At 40.3% G+C, this 21,626-nt stretch overlaps 1 protein-coding gene across 1 annotated transcript in view; it reads left to right on the top strand.

Moving 5' to 3' along the window:
• Nucleotides 1-2,402: 2,402 nt before the first annotated feature.
• The window catches only part of LOC127428116 (tether containing UBX domain for GLUT4-like), a 32,320-nt gene continuing 13,096 nt past the window's right edge, over nt 2,403-21,626 (top strand). The window contains exons 1-12 of the mRNA XM_051676205.1: nt 2,403-2,507; nt 5,447-5,502; nt 5,772-5,886; nt 8,571-8,671; nt 11,279-11,336; nt 12,896-12,969; nt 13,342-13,873; nt 15,000-15,059; nt 15,176-15,312; nt 15,508-15,589; nt 15,715-15,781; nt 16,295-16,357. Coding sequence (XP_051532165.1) covers nt 2,418-2,507; nt 5,447-5,502; nt 5,772-5,886; nt 8,571-8,671; nt 11,279-11,336; nt 12,896-12,969; nt 13,342-13,873; nt 15,000-15,059; nt 15,176-15,312; nt 15,508-15,589; nt 15,715-15,781; nt 16,295-16,357 — 1,435 coding nt within the window. The 5' untranslated portion in view covers nt 2,403-2,417. The remainder of the gene's footprint in view (nt 2,508-5,446; nt 5,503-5,771; nt 5,887-8,570; nt 8,672-11,278; nt 11,337-12,895; nt 12,970-13,341; nt 13,874-14,999; nt 15,060-15,175; nt 15,313-15,507; nt 15,590-15,714; nt 15,782-16,294; nt 16,358-21,626) is intronic.

Below are 21,626 nucleotides of genomic sequence, written 5' to 3'. Positions count from 1 at the left end.
TAGAGTCACATGGGTTAACCTCCTCGTGGTCGCTATAATTTGGTTCTCGCTCTCAGTGGGGTGCGTGGTGAATTGTGCGTGGATGCCGCGGAGAATAGCGTGAAGCCTCCACATGCGCTAGGTCTCCGTGGTAACGCGCTCAACAAGTCACGTGATAAGATGCGCGGATTGACGGTCTCAGATGCGGAGGCAACTGAGATTCGTCCTCCGCCACCCAGATTGAGGCGAGTCACTACACCACCATGAGGACTTAGAGCGCATTGGGAATTGGGCATTCCAAACTGGGGGAGGAAAAAAGACAACAATAATAGTTTTATAATAATTATAATGAGTTTCAATAATGTCCATAGGTTTTCATGTATAAAAAAGTGTGTCTACATACCTATTCACTTCAGTAAAGTGTTTTAAGATCACAGCAGATCTATCTTATATCCTACAGTTTGTTGACTGCACACCAACATAGAGGTAAAAAACAGGAGCTCATATTAAAAAAGCTTTACATATTTAACACAGATCAGGTAATCTGCTTAAATTGGCAAAAACAACTGATCACACTATAACCTCACAAACATGTAAAAAGCATAACTTAATGAAGACTCATGCGCTGAAGTAAACTCCACTTACAATGTGTGTTTAAAAGGATTGTTCTTTGTTTTTTCTGCAGTGCATTTCACATAAATAACTCTTGTTTGTGTGTTCCTCGTCTCTAGATTATTCATTTAGATCAACATCAATGCTGATAAAAAACATGGATAAATGAGCATTGTTGAGAGCAACTTTGTAGAAATGAATGGAGCTGCGCTGATTAGACTGTCTGACTGACAGTCTATTACGTAAGGGTTGTTTCAACCCATGAAACTCACCTGTGATTGGCTGGACGGTCGCTCAATCAGCCCAAAGTAACAAAACGCAAAGAATACTGTATACAAATCCACCATGTGGACTCAATATGGGTTTAGCTTGGAAAAGCGTGGGGGATCAAATCACCTTTTTTAAAGAGTGCGGGGGACGTGTCACCCATGTCCTCCCCAGCTGCTGCACCCCTGCAGTAAAATCTGCAGAACTTCAAAAGAGACATTCAGAGTTCAGACTTATCTATCTATTTATCTCTGTCTGTCTGTTTTTCTGTCTGTCTGAAACATGTAGGAGCTTCTACATTTTTGTGGCTCAATAACAGATCAGTTTGTGAACTTAGTGGTTAAATTCTTTCTGAGCAATCCTTTCAGATGTGACATGACACGTGCTTCAGAATGACTTTGAGAATGTTTTACATTTATGATGTAATGAACAGCAGTTCTAATGAACATAATTCACTGGCATCAAGCTCGAACTGGAGTTTAATATAAATATCAACACAGTTTTTTCTTAAAAATATAAGAATATTTGTGCAAGCATGCACTAAGTCTAGGCGCAAGTGGGTTTGGCGAAATCATGCACGCATTGCACTAATGGGCTTGATTAATTCTGATGTTTTTCTCTGGTTATTGCGGCATCTGCATCCTATTATAAAGTTCATCCCCTTAAGCACCAGAGATATAAACAAAGACAGCACATTCATAAGTTGGTTGTGTAAGAGCGGCCTAGGTAGCGAGTATTGACGCTGACTATCACCCCTGGAGTCACAAGTTCAAATCCAGGGCGTGCTGAGTGACTCCAGCCAGGTCTCCTAAGCAACCAAATTGTCCCGGTTTCTAGGGAGGGTAGAGTCACATGGGGTAACCTCCTCTTTGTCTCATTTAGTGGTTCTCGCTCTCAATGGGGCGTGTGGTAAGTTGATCGTGGAGAGTAGCATGAGTCTCCACATGCTGTGAGTCTCCGCGGTGTCATGCACAACGAGTCACGTGATAAGATGTGTGGATTGACGGTCTGAGTAACCGCGCCACCACGAGGATCTACTAAGTAGTGGGAATTGGGCATTCCAAATTGGGGAGAAAAGGGGGTTAAAAAAAAAAAAAAAAATTGGGTTGTGTAAATGGACTGTATGCAATGAATTAGGAGAATACAAATATGGACACGCTCCTTTTATGCTTATAAAATGTGATTCTCGTCAGGATTTGAAGTAAGCTCCGTTAAATTATATAGAAAGTATTATTAATCATTTTCATCTACTGATGCACAAATCATGGCTAGTATTAGTAGTGATAGTATCGGATTCGGCACACACTTCACTTGTTCCGGTTGATTTCGATTTTGAACAATTTAATTCATTTATTGAAACACGAAAAAAATAAACCAAAAATATTTCTAAATTCAAATTACACTTCAAACGAAACGAAAATATAAGCAAAATAACGAAATGGTCAAAAAAATAATATACCAAATCCAAACATTTTATTCTCTCCAACTTCTTCCACCGGCTCATTTTGAAGTGACGCACACAGTTTTGCCAAACAAACGCGGTGACGTCACAGAGTGTCATGGCGGCGAGTAGTGCAGCTGTGTCAGTGTTGACTCCCAATGGAAGAAGACAAACAGTGAAAGTGTCTCCAAACACACCGCTGCTGCAGGTAACACTGACTTTAATCAGCACACATCTTTATTTAATTTAGATCTGTTTCACTGAAGCGCTTCACGTGGAAGCAAATATAAACGCGATCTGCTGCCAAAACACACCACATCATCATTCACCTACAAATACAGTGTTTCATTTCTTGTAGAAGCCTGAAATAAGAAATTATGCTTTATAAGGAAGTATTAAAGGGAACTGGAGTACTGCATTCTGCTAATAATACTATGGTTCTATTTTGCTGTTCTGTCTAGGTAGGGAGAGCTTTGCTGACTGTGTTTTGAGCCACGGCCAATGAACCCGTTAATTTGGTAGCAAGACACTTAACAAACGATTACCAAAGTACTTTAACATGTTTCAGTTTTGTACAATGGTGACATTATTCTTTAGCTTTTTCATTAAGTGGCAATATTTGCCCCCTGGGTTTGATTTTTTTCAGTGTTTTTTTTTTTTTGTTGTTGTTTTGTTTTTTTTACTATTATGTTTTGTAATCATATTCAAAAATGTCAAATTCTTCCATTTAATCTATTTATAAACAAATGTTCCCAATATGAGTAATAATATATTATGTTTTATGCAATAATGTGTACCGTTGAAGTCAGAAGTTTATATACACTTAGGTGTAAGTCATTAAAACTCATTTTTTAACCACTCCACAGATTTAATATTAGCAAACTATAGTTTTGGCAAGTTGTTTAGGACATCTACTTTGTGCATGACACGAGTAATTTTTCCAACAACTGTTTACAGACAGATTGTTTAACTTTTAATTGACTATATCACAGTTCCATTGACACAATTAATTTACTATATCACAATCTATAGAAATCAGCCAAGACCTCAGAAAAAAAATTGTGGACCTCCACAAGTCTGGTTCATCCTTGGAAGCAATTTCCAAACACCTGAAGGTACCACGTTCATCTGTACAAACAATAGTACGCAATTATAAACACCATGAGACCACACAGCCATCATACCGCTCAGGAAGGAGACTCATTCTGTCTCCTAGAGATGAACGTAGTTTGGTGCGAAAAGTGCAAATCAATCCCAGAACAACAGCAAAGGACCTTGTGAAGATGCTGGAGGAAACAGGTAGACGAGTATCTATATCCACAGTAAAACGATTCCTATATCGGCATAACCTGAAAGGCTGCTTAGCAAGGAAGAAGCCACTGCTCCAAAACCACCATAAAAAAGCCAGACTACAGTTTGCAAGTGCACATGGGGACAAAGATCTTACTTTGTGGAGAAACGTCCTCTGGTCTGATGAAACCTCTGGTCTCTTTGGCCATAATGACCATCGTTATGTTTGGAGGAAAAAGGGTGAGGCTTGTAAGCCAAAGAACACCATCCCAACCGTGAAGCATGGGGGTGGCAGCATCATGTTGTGGGGGTGCTTTGCTGCAGGAGGGACTGGTGCACTTCACAAAATAGATAGCATCATGAGGAAAGAAAATTTTGTGGATATATTGAAGCAACATCTCAAGACATCAGACAGGAAGTTAAAGCTCGGTCGCAAATGGGTCTTCCAAATGGACAATGACCCCAAGCATACCTCCAAAGTTGTGGCAAAATGGCTTAAGTACAACAAAGTCAAGGTATTGGAGTGGCCATCACAAAGCCCTGACCTCAATCTGATAGAACATTTGTGGGCAGAACTGAAAAAGCGTGTGTGAGCAAGGAGGCCTACAAACCTGACTCAGTTACACCAGTTCTGTCTGGAGGAATGGGCCAAAATTCCAGCAACTTATTGTGAGAAGCTTGTGGAAGGATACACAAAACATTTGATCCAAGTTAAACAATTTAAAGGCAATGCTACCAAATACTAACAAAGTGTATGTAAACTTCTGACCCACTGGGAATGTGATGAAAGAAATAAAAGCTGAAATAAATCATTCTCTCTACTATTATTCTGACATTTCACATTCTTAAAATAAAGTAGTGATCCTAACTGACCTAAGACAGGGAATGTTTTCTATGATTAAATGTCAGGAATGGTGAAAAACTGAGTTTAAATGTATTTGGCTAAAGTGTATGTAAACTTCTGACTTTAACTGTATACCTAGGCCTAGAATAGAATATGCAGAAATATATCAGATGTTACAATTCAAATACAGGAGAACTCAAGCCCCCACATTTTTAATTTTGGGAGCATTTTTTGCCCCAAAGGCCTGTTAATTTCTGATCACTGTACCGTTGTGTTTTTTGGTAATTTTTTCTTTATCATTTCCACTCAAACGGACTGATTTTTTTTTTCTCCCCAATTTGGAATTCCCAATGCGCTCTAAGTCCTCGTGGTGGCGTAGTGACTTGCCTCAATCCGGGTGGCGGAGGATGAATCTCAGTTGCCTCCGCGTCTGAGACCGTCAATCCGCACATCTTATCACATGACTTGTTGAGCGCGTTACCGTGGAGACCTAGCGCGTGTGGAGGCTTCATGCTATTCTCCGCGGCATCCACGCACAACTCACCACACGCCCCATTGAGAGCGAGAACCACATTATAGTGACCACGAGGAGGTTACCCCATGTGACTCTACCTCCACAACCGCGCCGATTTGGTTGCTTAGGAGACCTGACTGGAGTCACTCAGCACACCCTGGATTTGAACTCGTGACTCCAGGGGTGGTAGTCAGCGTCTTTACCACTGAACTACCCAGGCCCCCCAAATGGACTGATGTATTGACTCTGTCTCAAACTCTAGTAAACCACCTACCTTTCAAATTGGTTATGTCCGTTTATGTAATACATCATACATTTTTGAGAAGAGACTCTAGAAAAGTACAAACAGTACTCCAAGAATAGTTCAGAATATGTCCTATTTTTATTAAAGAGTACTGCTGACTCTAAATACACATGCAAAACCTCCAAACACTGTCTAGGTATCAGAATGATGAGTTTAATTGAAGTGAAATGAATGTTGAGATGTTTAAATCTGCAGGTACTTGAAGATGTGTGTAAGAAACACGGCTTTAATCCAGATGAACTTGGACTCAAGTGAGTTTAACCTGAAAATATTTCATGAAATGTAAATTCAACATCATTGTTGTGTTTCTTGAAATGAGAATAATTTAAGTTTGATTTTAATGTTTTCATGCATGACACCAGAAAAACAAGCATTTTTCTGTAATAAGGGTTGTTATTAGTAACTCATATGAATTTGGGTAATAATAAACACTACTGCATTTATGCAGAATGTGTGTGTTATTGTGGTGTTTGTGTGGTTCACAGCTCATTGTCTGTGTGATTTCTCTCTTTGTCTGCAGGTTTCAAAGGAACGTTCTGGATCTGACTCTACAGTGGAGGTTTGCCAGTCTGCCAAATAATGCCAAACTGGAGGTCGTGCCACGCTCACGGCAGCAGACAGCAGCAGACAGTACGGTGTGTGATCTGTGTGTTTATAGAGGAGTTTGTGTGACACATTTAGATCCTAAAAATCCCTGTATTATTGGCAGAAAAGTTAGAGAGGCTGAGCACGGCATTACAGTTTAATAAAGGACAATGAAAACAAACCTTTTTGTTTCTTTACAATTAATTGCTGCAGAGAAGTTCTGGTTTATATTAGTGGAGCACTCTCGCTCTGTGACGTGAACGTCAATGTTTTTCTTTTCTAATAAAGTATCTGTGAAAAATGACTTTATCAGGTCAAGCGAAATAAATTAGCTGTTTAGTTTACATTCATTTTTGAAATATGTTTACAGTTTTTGCCACCCTGCTACCAAACTTTGGGACATATCTAAGTACATTTTAAAATCCTGATTTGTGTAATTTCATTATTTTCTGTTAATAAGCATTAACCGACAACCACATTAAGGGGGGAACAACTACTTACGTTATATGTCTTTGAACGTGACTTATCCAATCAGATTTTTGATCCTGAACTTTTTTATAAACTCTAAATGAACATCAAAAGATCATATGCTTATATAACATAAAGCCTTGAGCTCTCCTCCTGTTTCTTTTCATTTCAATTGATCGGTGTTGTTTACAGTGGAGATAAACAAGCAGCATATATAAACAATGTTTCCTCCCTGTCACGCTTTTATTTACTCTGTGTGTGATGTACGAGCAGATCAGAGATGGTACCTTTGATGGTTAGTGAGTTCACAGGACGTGGGTTCTATAAAACATCATACAGTTGTGCTCATAAGTTTACACACCTCTTACAGAATCTGTAAGATGTTTTGATTTTTAAACAATAAGAGAGAAGAGGTCACCCTGCGGTGGGCCAGCAATCAATGACATCATCAGTCCTGCCCCATGTTTTCCATGCGTGCCAAACGGGTCACCCACATCTTAACACAAAACATGCTGTCCGTGATGCATGTATAAAGCATGTGTTTGGCACAAACATGCAGATGCAGCCTTGTTCCCATCTGCTGTGTTTTACAGATTCACAAGAATGTGTTTATACCGCTGAAACGTATGAGAGAGACGAGCATGTTTAGTGTGTTTGTAGCTGGAACTGCAGATGAAAGGAAAATGTTCTTGCTTGATTGAAAGATCAAGGCAAATGATTAATGACCGGCGCTCGTAAAGCACCATTCGCATCTTCCCGCCAACATTTAACGGCCGTTCTCGCTCATGTTTCAGGAAGAATGCTCGCTGGTGTCCAAGTGCGGCTGTGTGTTACTTTGCGGTTCTGATCGTACAAAAACACGGCCTTGATGCGCTGCCTGGATCTGCCTCACATACTTCCACACAATTACAGGCTTCTCCCACAGGCTTTTTTCAAGTTTTAACTCTTATTGGAAGCTACAGAAGATTTCAGGCCAGAGCAGGGTTATTATAATTTCACTCCAATCACTCTGGCATCTCCAGATTGAATTTGCACAGATCTTGTGTCAGACGGCACGCTTCAGAGAACAACTTTCGCAGAATTTGCCAAAGCTTTCGAATTTGACAGTACAGAATCTTTGAAATATGTTCAAAAGTTTTGTTTGAGGCCCTTTTGAAAATCTAAACAAGTCTCTTAACGATTAACATAGACAACTGCGCCATTATTCGCTGTTACCATTTTGCTGCTTGAGTTTTTTATTGTGTCATTAAAAGAGAGCAACAATCTTGTTCAGGAAGTAAAAATCCCATTCATTTGTTCCGTAGACTAATTGATTTTCAACGATAACTTCTAAACCTTTAAAGATAGACCTACCGTGAGCTCTGAGGTCATTATACGATGGTAAATAAGACATTAGTCCATGTTATTTCAACTTCATTGTTTGAAAACCGTGTTTGATAGTGGATTTCCTGGTGAACAACTACACTACCCATGATCCTGAAAAGAAAGATCCACCAATCAGAGAACTGCAGCCAAGAAAACCTGCCAAACAAGTCCAGAAGAGACCGCCTACTCCCATGATGCACTGTGAATGACACAAACGATCTATATATTTGATATAACTACTGATATATTTGTACTGTATACTGTATATCGGAATATTTCTCAATAAACGTAAACTTGTTTCTATACTTAAAATAAACAAATTAAAATTGATAGTTTTATAATTTTCCATTGCTTTGTATTCAGTTACGTCATTGCTGCCTTTTTGTCCAAATTTCGAACACGTTTTTGCTTCAAATCAAAGTTTGTAATGTTGTGATTCACCTCGGAGCTGGTTGCTTTGGTTCATGGCACACAACTCTTTTATGAAGGATTTTATGAAATCACTGGAAGAAATTTACGGGAAAAATACTTCTGGAACCAAGACGGCTGAAAAAGTGGGCTGGCACTGTTGCGCTGTATTGCATGTTTAAAAGAACGCCATGCATAAAAGGTGAACTGTGGTTGGTTGTTTTACATGTCAGTAAAACGTACCGTTGCTGTCTTATTTTTTCACAAAATACACTGATAGTCAAAAATCAATTTGGGGAGATTAATTACTAAATCGGACCAACATTGATTAAAATAGGAAAACTAAAGCCAGTCTTTTTTTTCCTTTTCTGTACATTTATACATTAGTTTCAGATTAGCTACTTTTGCAAACTCCTTTTTGAATTTTTTATTGTAGTTAACAAAAATATGTCTTTTGTCTTTGTTATATAATACTGTAAGTTGTGTATTTCAGGTTCGGATCGCTCTGCAGTTGGGCGATGGGTCTCGTCTTCAGGGCTCTTTCTGCAGTGGACAGACTTTATGGGATTTACTGACACACTTTCCCCAAACCAGGTGTGCTGACTGCTGTGTTTGTGTGTTAAAGTTTATTTGTGTTTGTTTATTGTTTGTGTAGACGGTAAATAATCAAAGATTATGTTTTAATGTGTGTATGTGTTCATTTTTGTGGGAGTTTATATTGATTTAATCAAGAAACCTCTGAGGCATTCCTCTTGAACAGAATCAAGTTCCCTGCTGTGGTTTGTGAATGTGGCCAGCTCCTTTGAACTGAATGCTCAGCGGGTCCTTTTACGAGCGTTCAGCACCACTGCCAAGATCTTTAAAATCCTTCCCATGCTCCTACAGACCCCTCCCACTGCTATCCCAGACCACTCCCCCTGTTCTCACAAACCCCTCCCACTCATATCCCAAACCACCCCTCCTGCTCCAACAGGCCCCTCCCGCTGTTATACAGACCACTCCCCCATTCATTCAGACACCATCCTACTATCCTTATCCTCTTAGACCACTCCCCTGTTCTCACAAACCCCTCCCACTCATATCCCAAACCACCCCTCCTGCTCCAACAGGCCCCTCCCACTTTTATATAGACCACTCCCCCATTATTTCAGACACCATCCTACTATCCTTACTCTCATAGATCACTCCCCATGTGCTCACAGACACCTACCATTAGGTGTGTTCGACTTCATGCAGTGCTGTGCAGACCGATCGGCACTGGACTTGAAGCAGTGCATGTCGGTTAGAAATTTTGTCTGACTTGAGACGGCATCATGAAGTATGCCATCAAAGTACCGCAAGAGCGATTCGAGAGCAGCCAGCTGGCTCAGCCACCGCAGTTGCTCCAGAGGAGCTGCACAAGCTCTGATGACAACACAGCTTATTCAGGATTGGCCAGACTTACAACATGACAGTGATGACGAGTGTTTCATGGGCTGTGTTCTCAGTGGCATACTTCACATACTACTCTTACTACTTCTGTTGTCAGTCTATGGCAGAAATAAGAGTAGTGTGGTAGTATGCCAATACCAAGGTGTTTATTCTGACACCCCCAAATCGGCGAGAACTCTCACAAATCCGTGTTTTTATAAGAGTACTTCATGTTTATATAATTTTACATTATGTTTGTCATAGCAATATCATGTTTATTTATAAAAAACATTCAAAAAGATGAAAAATACTGACTCCATTATTGGTATTAAAATAATAAAGGCTTTTATTGGACTTTTTGTACACACAGCTGGCACTTTCAAATGAATGTTTCTGCTTATATGTAAAATTCAAGCATCTGAATTCCACGATTGTCTGCAATAAAGAAAACAAACTTTGCACGATATGCCGTGACTGATGTAGGGTCTGCACGTGACGGGAAGCACAAAAATTTCTGGCTTGATGGCCCTCTTTTCAACTCCTCCCCCGACTGCAACCGGCAAATCTCACCAATCGGTAAATCGAGATGCAGTTCAAGTCGAAAACACCTAATGTTTTTCCAGACCACTCCTCTGTTCTTGCAGACCCCTCACACTCCTTTCCCGAATCACATCCCCTGCTCCAACTGGCCCCTCCCACTACTATCCCAGACCACTACAACTTCTTTCTTGCGGAGAAAGTGGTGGTATCCCACTGCTATCCTTACCCTCATAGACCACTGCCCCTGTTCTCACAAACTCCTCCCACTGCTATACCGGACCACTCCACCTGTTCTAACAGACCCCTCCTACTCCTATCCCAAACCACACCTGTGCTCTAACAGGCCCCTCCCACTGTTTTTCCAGACCACTCACCCGTTCTTGCAGATCCCATCCGACTACTATCCTTACCCTTATAGACCACTCCTCCTCTTCTCACAGACCCCTCCCACTGCTTTCTCAGACCACTCCCCTATCATCTTAGACCACTCCCCCTGCTCACACAGACCACTCACACTTTTTTTATCAAACCACTCCCCCTGTACTCACAGACCCCACCCACTGCTATCCCAGTCCCTCCCCTTTTCATCACAGACCACTCCCCCTTTGCCTCACAGATCACTTTTTCTGTTGTAACACACCCCACCCTCAGCTCCTTCAGACTCCTCCCCCTGGTTCACATACTCTGCCTTGTCCATGACTGAACCATTTCAACATTCAAGAACCAGCTGAAAACACATCTGTTCCATGAGCACTTAACCAACCCACACTAATTGCACTTAACCTGCACTTAATGTACAAAACAAAAAACTAAATAAATCCTTGTCTGTCTCTTTCTTATGTGCTAGCATCTTTACCTCTCCAGCCACTGTGAGAACTTGGCAGTCCTGTGCTGCAGATGTTGTTAAACTTTGTATGACAAATTGCTTGTTGTGTCTCATTTGTAAGTCGCTTTGGATAAAAGCGTCTGCTAATTGACTAAATGTAAATGACTAAATTATTGATTTTTTTTTTAACTGGCAGGGGTGCATGTAGGGGCAGAATCCAGGGAGCACAAAAACTATTGCCCCGATGCAAGATGACTGCATGTGAAGGCTTATGTGTATATATACATATATATTGTAGTATATATACACATATAATACACTTGTGAAATGCTACACATGTGTTCTTGTTTCCTACATGTCATACAACAGACTCAGTGCTTGTGTTTTCTTCGTGACAGATATTTTGATTTGTTTCATTTTCACAGGACGTCTGAGCTTGAGGTGTTGGGACTCACACCAGTGTGTGTTTACATGAGAGATGAGGTAGGACAGTCTCTGTCTCTGTGTCTCTCTCTCTCTGGTTTACTGCTGCAACAAATAATCGATAATGAAAATAATTGACAACGAATTTCGATTCATTATCAGTTATTCATGCAGGCAGTTATTCATATATGCGGCATGCATGGAGAAGCTCCTTCGGTGATGTCACTTTAGTGAAAAATGCATTTGGATGATAAAACCCATTTGAAAAGATGAGTTGAAGGGGAAATAGAATAGGTTCATAGAAGATACTAAGCGCACAGTTTAATGTGGGCCAGTTGCTGCTTCAGGTGTGTTAACAGATTGATTGTGGTGTTTTTGTTTTTTTTTCTTGTTTTTTTTGGGATTTTTCCCCTTTTTCTCCCAATTTGGAATGCCCAATTCCCAATGCGCTGTAAGTCCTCGTGGTCGCATAGTGATTCGCCTTAGTCTGGGTGGCGGAGGACGAATCTCAGTTGTCTCCACGTCTGAGACAGTCAACCCGCGCATCTTATCACGTGGCTTGTTGAGCGAGTTGCCACGGAGACATAGCACGTGTGGAGGCTTCACGCCATCCACCGCGGCAACCACGCTCAACTCACCACGCGCCCCACCGAGAACAAACCAGATTATAGCGACCACGAGGAGTTTACCCCATGTGACTCTACCCTCCCTAGCAATAGGGCCAATTTGGTTGCTTAGGAGATCTGGCTGTAGTCACTCAGCACACCCTGGGATTCGAACTAGCGAACTCCAGGGGTGGTAGATTGTGGTGTTTAATAAGTTGTATCTCTCCAGTGCATAACTTACATTTTACTGATATTTTCTGTGTATTATAATTTATATGTCATGTGTGTATTTCCATTTCTCAAAACCATTTGTCTTGACCATTAAACTAGACTTCATACGCGTCAATCAAACTGATCGCAACAGAGAAAGGGAGCACAAACATTTAGATTAAAATATGCAGTTTGATGAAATCCTGTATAGAGTGCAAGAAATTATATCTTATAAGAACAGTAAATGTAATGGAATTATTACCCTTATATTTATAGAATAAAAACATCAGGCTACAGAAACTTGATACTATGTTCAGAGGAGGGGATGTGTGTGTGCCTGCAGAACATTCCTCTTATAGGTTAGATTGTGGTTTTATTTTCTGAAATTTATAATTAAATGGTTTAAATTGTCCTGATGCTTCCAAACTATGGAATTTATATTGTTATATTTATATTTTAAAAGTTTTATGTGCACAATGTATATCATACAGTCATAAACATAGATAAAAAATAATGTGTTTTTAATAAAATACAGGAATTAAAATCAGATTTCCTATTAATCTAAAAAATAATCAGCAGATTCATCGATTATCAAAATAATCATTAGTTGCAGCATTACTCTAGTTCATCATTAAGTCAACATGATATTAAAATGTACCCTGTTTACTTTCTAAATACACGTCTGGCCCTACATTTTTACCTTTTTGAATATTCAGAAATACATCACATTACAAAAGTAAAATGGGTTGTGAATGCCGTGCCATGTTGACGTTCATGATGAAGTATTTGTTGTCTTGTGGTCAGATCAGTGGTGAGGATGTGCTGAAGAAAACCACTCTAAAGTCTTTGGGTCTCACCGGAGGAAGTGCCATCATACGGTGAGCTCTTACCAATGTCATGTGATCATTAAAGAGGTGGATGATATATTGTTAGCTGATAACTCAAACTAAATGACTATTATTGATAATGATAATGGAGTATTGCCGATAAATTTAACCAATAATTGACATTTTTGCTTGCACCATTGTTTTTGCTTTTGTAATGTGCACGAAAGACCTAGCCATTCTCATGACCTCATAATTAGCTGTCTGCTCCAGTTGAAAGGGTTCAAACACAAAAAGTAGAATGATCGGTTATTGTGATCGGCCGCCACAATCTTTTATTACCAGTTAGCATTATCAACCCAGAAATTGTGAAACGGTGCATCTCAAGATCATTATAACGATGATGGGTTTGTCTCTTTGCATTAGATATGTGCAAAAAGGCAGCAGCACCTCGGATTTAGGGGAGCCCGAGGATGCGGCTGCTACGCCAATGGTGGCTGTTGCCAAAGCACCCGTCTCAAAGCTTGCTCCACCGGAACCATCAACTGCTGTCAAAACCGCCCTTCCTGATCAGCGAGAGGAGACCGCACCTGCTCCTGTTGCCACGGAATCCCCATCTCCACCCTCTGTGGTCACTGTGATCCAGCCATATCCTGTCAAGCAGGAAGAGGAGGAGCCTAACAAAGGCCAAGAGCAGGCAGTGCGACCCAAAATCAGAGATCAGGAACAACAGTCCAAACTAATGCCACAAGATGACGAAGAGCAACCCGGGACGTCCCAGCAGTGCCACGGCCCCGCCCACTCAGCCACGGCCATTACCTTTGTGCCATTTTCAGGAAGTGGTCAGCGTCTGGGGGGACCGGCGGCGACTGGACTGAAGACTTCCACATCATGGACTTCATCTGTGACCAGCAGCCCACCCAAAGCCAAAAAACCCAAACCGAGCCATGAAGTCAAAGTGAGTTTGTCTGTTGGTCTATCCATCTATCGTTCTGACCATCTATCCATCTGTCTGTTCTGTTTTCATCTTTATTTTTGTCCTTCCTTAATGTTTGTGTTTGTTCACCTGTCTATATATCTGTCTGTCTGTCTTTCTATATATCTGTCTGTCTGTCCATCCATATGTCTGTTCCATTTTCATCTTTACTTTCCGTCTGTCTTGTCCATCTGCCTGTTTGTCCTTCCATCTGTCAGTGTGTCTGTTCCGTTTTCATCTTTATTTTTCGTCCTTTTTTCAAGTTTGTCCGTCCGTCTCTGTGTCTGTCTGTCTGTCTGTCTATATATCTTTCTGTCTCTGTCTGTCCTTCCATCCGTCTGTATGTCTGTTCCATTTTCATCTTTATTTTTCATCCTTCTTTCATGTTTGTCTGTCCATCTATATATTTGTCTGTCTGTCTGTCTATAAATCTGTCTGTCCTGTCCGTCCATCTGTCTGTTCCATATTTTTTCATCCTCCTTTCATGTTTGTGTTTGTCCATCCGTCCGCTTGTATGACTGTCTCTATATCTGACTGTCTCTATATCTGTCTGTCCATCTGTCTGTTTGTCTGTTCGACTGTCTGTCTGTTCCATTTTTATCTTTATTTTTCGTCCTTCTTTCATGTTTGTGTTTGTCCACCTGTCCGTTTGTCTGTCTGTCTCTATATCTGACTGTCTGTCTGTCTGTCTGTCTGTTGATCTGTCTGTCTGTCCGTTCATCTGTCTGTCTGTTCCATTTTTATCTTTATTTTTTGTCCTTCTTTCATGTTTGTGTTTGTTTTGAATGTTTCTCTGTTGTAGATTTGTTTAGAGAGACAGATAGATGGTGTGCATTTAATATCCTATCAGACAGCCACACATGCATACACCACACGCACAGGTTGTTTTTTTTTTTTTTTCGTCTTATACTGATATATTTTCCATACGTCTTTTGTTTGGTCTCCATTCTGACACGCTTTTTTTTTTTTTTTTAACTGATACTTGCAGTCCTGGATGCTGATTGGCTGATACAATGTTCCAGCTGTGCTAAAATACACAGTATAGTAAGAGCTTTGACGTGAAACACCTGTTTTCATGTTTTCACATGTTTTTTATGTTTTCATTCAGAGATCAGTGAATGCCAAACCAGCTGTAACAGATGAGGAGAATACAGAGGAATATCTGGAGGTGAACACACGATTAAAATCCTTATAGAGCTGAAAGTGTTAATATAATCATTTATATCAATATATCAATGCTTCTTTCCTCACAGTATTGTATTTATTTAATATTGCTCTGTTCAGCCGGTTGACAGGGAGCCGCTGGTCTTCCATCTGGACTCAGGAGCTCGTCACCATGACGACGGAGATCTCCCTGACGAGTTTTTTGAGGTCACCGTGGACGACATCAGGAAGAGATTCGCTCAGTTGAAGAGTGAGAGGTCAGAACACTGTGAAGACTGTCAAAAGTGTTGCTGGTTCTTGTCAAGTTTGTGGTGTTGGTAGCGGCTCAGAAATGATTTAATTCATTTAGGTGTACATGCCATAGCTTTACAGATAAATGCTGCACATATCTATTCTTTCATATTTTGTCCCAGACATTTTCATGTAGAGGTAACTGTCTCTCTGTCTGTTAGGAGAGCACTCGAGGAAGCTCCTCTCATGACTAAATCTCTCAGGGAGGCTCAGATGAAGGAGAAGTTGGACAGATATCCAAAGGTTAGACTTTCAGAAATATTGATTGACCAATCAGAATTGAGTACTCCAGAGTGCAGTGTAATAAAATCAGTTCTATCCAACTGGATATCTGTTGATATATAGTTATTTTATCGCTATGGATTCAGGTGGCGCTGAGAGTCCAGTTTCCAGACCGGCAGGTTCTGCAGGGGTTCTTCAGACCTCTAGAAACTGGTCAGACTTCATGTCTCTCTCTCTCTCTCTCGATCGAGCGCTCTCTCTCTCTCTCTTGATCGAGCACTCTCTCTCTCTGTCTCTCTGTCTGTCTCTGTCTCTCTCTCTCTCTCTGTCTCTCTCTGTCTGTCTCTCTCGAGCTGTTCAGTCTTGATGTCCACTTGTTGGTCGACCCAGAACTGGTTAGCAGCTTTAAAAAATAATAATAAACACAACTGATTCAATACTCACATGATTGTGTGAATTTATGTTGTTGAACAAAATGTGTATCTCAGAGTAATGTTAACCGCAGACCTTATTTTACTCAAAAATAGGAAACTGCTATTGTAAAAACCCTTTTAGAAATTAGAAATGGGCTCATAAATGCTGATTCTCTTCTGGATTGAAGGACTGCAGCTCTGTTTTCCACGATACAATGTCAAAATCTAGAAAAATAAATTGCACAGCCGATCTGACTTCTGTTATTCCAGACTATTTTTCAATGTTTTCTGATGTTTGCTGTCTTTTATTCAGTTGGTGCTCTGAGACATTTCATCAGTTCTCACCTTCAAGACCCAGAACTGCAGTTTTACCTGTGTAAGTTTACACACACACACACACACACACACACACAATTTCTTATATCATGAACGAGTGTCAAGCTGAATCATCTTCAGATTATGTACACCTGCTGCCAGTCAGGACACTCCACTTTCACATGTGTTTAACATCATGCGAAGATCCACCTGATTATGCCACTTAAGCATATTTTCTTGGATTGTGGTGTTTTTTATTCCTTGAGGATATTCCTTGTTTTATTTAACTGACATTTCTGAAAAGAGTTTTTATTGCTTTAACTTTTATTGTATGTGATCTTGTTTTTTGCCATGAAAATAGCCGTGTTCACTTGTATGCCATTAAAAACAAACAAATAATACATACAGTGTTAATCTCATCAACAATATTACTGACCAAAATGTTCATTGATGAAGGGGATTTGTTTTTGTTAACAACAATGAAGATGTGACGATAAATAAGCACCGTGTGATTTTAATACTGTTGACAAATATATGACGAGGAAATATTTACACAGCAAGATATTATTAAAGGAATATTTCGGGTTCAATACAAGTTAAGCTCAATCGACAGAATTTGTGTCATAATGTTGATTACCACAAAAATTAATTTCGACTCATTCCTCCTTTTCTTTAATAAAAGCACAAATGTGTGTTCCAGTGAGACACTTACAATAGAAGTCAATAAATTATGATCAACATTATGATACAAATTATGTCGACTGAGCTGGAATATTTCTTATATTTTTAGAAGAGGATTAAAAATCTAGAAATAAAACATTTTATTCAGTTAATCCAATCATAGAGGGACACGTGATGCCATGCGAGAAGCAGACGTGTGATTGCGAGCTCTGCGCACTTTGCTAGTTTTTAAATTATTTTCATGTTATAATCTGGTGAGATTCGATACATCCAGTAACATATTTGCTCTTTGAGGTAAACATGGCAAAGAAGTCAAAATCCTCAGACTCTGGAGACATTAAAAGACACTTACGTGTTCAAGCTGAGGCCTCTGACAGGACTCCGAGCCGGGGACTCGATTTTGATGGCACGTTGGAAGACGAAATTCAGCGTCAACTGTCCAACATCTCGGTGATGCTGACGAAGGTTGTTGCTGATTTAGAGGATCAAGCTGTAATACATCGATCAATTACGGCGATGGAAACAAAAGAGTTGGTCACAAGAGTGAGAGATGTTGAGAGACGGATCGATTATCTGGAGTCATCGGAAAGGGAATTATCCGCTAATCCGCCCGTGTCCAAAACAGACTTGGAATGCATTCTGAAAAAACTGGAATTTCTCGAAAATATGTGCCGAAGGAGCAATATACGGATTGTTGGAATTCCTTAGCATGAAGAGGGCAGGGATATGGTGAAATTCCTAGATAAGCTCTTCCCGAGTCTGCTCGACATAACAGGCCCATAAACTGGAAATCGAGTGAGCTCACAGAGTCCCGGCTCACAGATCTGCTGAGGGAAGAAGGCCCCGATCAATTCTGGCCAAATTTCTGAGATCATCTGATAAAGATCTCATGTTGTGCCAGGCGAGGAACAAAGGAAAGCTTTCTTGGAAGAATCGCAATATTTTCTTGTTCCCGGACAACAGGAACAATCTCTTGCGAATTCGACGAGAGAAACGCGATCGGTTCAAGGAATGTAAGAAACTTTTACATCAACAGAAGATCACTTTTGCACTGATGTTTCTGGCCAAACTGAGAATAGACACCAAGGATGGCAGCAAAGTATTTACATGTCTCAACCAGGCACTCTCCTTTATAAATACATTGGAGTGAGTAAGCCATTTAATGTTTCTTATGTTAGTGGACTGACTCGCTGTTCAGTGACTCGATTGTCTGAGGAAGCTGGGCACCATTTTTGTTTCTTTTTGTGTTGGCTTCACCTAGCGGCTGGAGTTTGTTTTGTGGAATGACACTTCCTTCAAGAAACTTTTGCATTGACAAAAGATCGTTTTTTGCACTGAAGTTCCCGGCCGGATTGAGAATGGACATTATGGATGACTGCAAAATATCTACATGCTCACATAAAGGACGTCTTTTATAAAGCTGACGGGCTGAGTAAGTCATGGTGTATTTTTTATTTTCTATGCGCTGCCTCAGAGGAACCGGGATGCCCATTTCGTTTCTTTTTCTGCTGGTTCCGCCTAGCGGCTGGAGTTTGTTTTGTGGAATAACATTGCTTCGGGACAGTTGTGGATGAATCTGTTTGTTCTTTGTGCTTATGCCTCTTGTTGGCTGGAGTTTGTTTTTGTGGAGTATTTTTAAGGGATATTAGAAGAATTACGTCATCTGCTGCACTCATCAGCTGGCTCACTGAACACTATTGTTTGTCTGTCCGAGGAAACTGAACGTCTTTATATCAGCTGGAGTTCATTTTGTGGAGGAACACACCTTTGAGACAGTTCTGTGAATGAATCTACATGTTCTTTGTATTTATTCTGCCTGTTGGCTGGGGTCTGTTTTACAAAGTATTTTCTGTTATGTAATTTTGCCACACAAAATTTGTGCAGAAGCACCGGACTTGAGCAATCCGATGGCAAAGTTGTCGCGGGGGCTCTCATATGTGTGCATGGACCTTCTGAGTTTGGGGGGATTGACGTCAGTTGGCGCTGTTGTGCGCGGGGTTAATGCGCACGTTTTTCTTTTTTTCCGTTTGTTTTGTTCGGGGGGAATTTCGGGGTTTGATTGTTGCAGTAATGGGGAATGTGGTCTGTGTAATCTTGCTTTTGACACAATTTATTTATGTCAAAATGTCAGATGTTAATATGAGTGGATTATCTCTCTCCACATGGAATGTAAATGGGTTGGGGCACCCCATAAAAAGAAGGAAGGTTATTTCTTTTCTTAAACGTAAGAAATATGATATAGTGTTTCTTCAGGAAATGCATCTTTCCCCACAGGAAGCTGAAAAATTTGGGAAGATATGGGGTGGACATGTTTTCTTTAGTGTTGGCTCAAGTAAGAGCAGGGGACTCATTACACTGATAAATAAACATCTACAATTCAAATTTCTCAAACAGATTAAAGATAAATTAGGAAGAGTCATTATTGTTTTAGCAGAAATTCAGGGGCAAAGGTTGATTTTGGCTAATATTTACACACCTAACGCTGACGATCAGGGCTTTTTTATAGATCTTGAAGGGATGCTGCAAGCCGCTGGCACCCCTCATGATATAATATTGGGAGGATACTTTAATCTTTTGATGAACTCAATCCTTGATCATAGTGAAGCAAAAGTGTGTAAGCCCCCTAGAGCAACACTGACGCTTCACAGGATGTGTAAAAATCTTGGTCTTACAGATATTTGGAGACTTTTGAACCCATCTGGTAGGGACTATACATTTTTTTTTCATCAGTCCATAAGATTTATTCTAGAATAGATTTTGTTTTTATATCCAAATCCCTCATATCATCTGTTGTTGATTGTTCAATTGGAAACATCTTAGTCTCAGATCACGCTCTGGTGAGTTTAGAGGTGTTGGCATACACAGAGAAAAAGAAATCAAATAGTTGGCGCTTTAATGTATCCCTTTTGCAAAATCCTGATTTCCAACAAATGTTAAAGACTGAAATCAATGTTTATATGGAGACCAACTGGTCCTCAGTATCCTCTGTGGGCGTGGCTTGGGAGGCATTTAAGGCGGTTCTTAGGGGTCGGATCATACAGTATGCCTCATTTACCAAAAAATACAAAGCACGAGAACTCGTGGAGTTGGAAGGAAATATTAAAAGTGCAGAGGCAGAGCTGAAGCGCCGTATGTCATCTGATGGCCTCGGAGAACTGACCCGATTGAAATACAGATATATTACTATTTTGTCATGGAAAGTGGAGTTTTGGTTATTCAGGGCAAGACAGTCATACTTTGAGTCGGGGGACAAAGCAGGGAAGCTTTTGGCTAGATATATAAAGCAGAGAGAGTCTTTTTCTACCATTCCCTCAGTGAAATCTGCTGGTGGTGAAATATTTACCTCAGCCATTGATATTAATAATGCCTTTTAAAGAATTCTATATTGATCTTTATAGTTCCACATCTTCGTCTGCTGATGAGGATATTAGAAATTTTGTGGAACCATTAAAACTTCCTAAACTGACGACTGAGCAAAAAAAATTTCTTGATTCTGAGATAAACTTGGAGGAGCTTGACGTGGTAATTAAGGCCTTACCTACTGGCAAGGCTCTGGGGCCAGATGGTTTTGCCACAGAATTTTTTAGATCTTATGCTGCAGAACTGGCTCCACTTTTGTTAGAAGTTTATAATGAATCATTAAAGAATGGAAATCTTCCTCCAACCATGACACAAGCCCGGATCATTCTGATTCTTAAAAAGGACAAAGATCCAAGCGAGTGTAAGTTACCGTCCAATTTCCCCGATCCAGCTAGATGTTAAAATTTTGTCAAAAATTTTGGCTAACCGGTTAAGTAAAGTTATGACATCTCTTATACATATAGATCAGGTGGGGTTTATTCGGGGCCGTAACTCTTCTGATAACATCAGGCGTCTCATCAATATCATGTGGTCAGTGGTGAATGATCAATCTCCGGTCGCTGCCATCTCACTTGACGCTGAAAAGGCGTTTGATATTGTAGAATGGGATTATCTTTTTAAGATTTTGGAAATGTATGGGTTCGGGAGTACATTTATTGGTTGGATTAAGTTACTTTATAGACACCCTGTAGCAGCGGTACAAACAAATGGATTAATTTCAGATAATTTTACTCTGAATAGGGGCACTCGACAGGGTTGCCCTCTTTCCCCATTATTGTTCTGTCTTGCCCTGGAACCATTAGCAGCCGCGATAAGAAAGGAGGATGATTTTCCAGGGGTGGTGGCAGGAGGTGTGGCGCATAAGCTTCTGCTTTACGCAGATGATATTTTATTATTTGTCTCTGACCCCACTAGATCTATGCCTTGCCTCCACAGAATTATAAATTATTTTTCCAAGTTCTCAGGATACAAAGTGAATTGGTCTAAATCTGAAGCTTTGGCTCTGACAGCGTACTGCCCGGTAACGGCTTTTCAGCCGGGCACTTTCCAGTGGCCCAAACAGGGCATTAAGTATTTGGGGATTTTATTCCCAGCAAATTTGTCTGATTTAGTCAGAGTTAATTTTGACCCGTTAATAAAAAGGTTTTCGAGCGACGTGGGCAGGTGGGCTTCATTACATTTATCTGTGATTGGGAAAGTTAATGAAATTAAAATGAATTGGATTCCAAATTTCAACTACCTGCTTCAGTCTCTCCCTGTAGATGTCCCCCTCTCTTATTTCAAGCAAT

The sequence above is a fragment of the Myxocyprinus asiaticus genome, chromosome 37, assembly GCF_019703515.2.
Source record: "Myxocyprinus asiaticus isolate MX2 ecotype Aquarium Trade chromosome 37, UBuf_Myxa_2, whole genome shotgun sequence".
Taxonomy (NCBI): domain Eukaryota; kingdom Metazoa; phylum Chordata; class Actinopteri; order Cypriniformes; family Catostomidae; genus Myxocyprinus; species Myxocyprinus asiaticus.
Note: the sequence above shows the minus strand (reverse complement) of the source record. Positions and strands in the feature narration are given on the sequence as shown.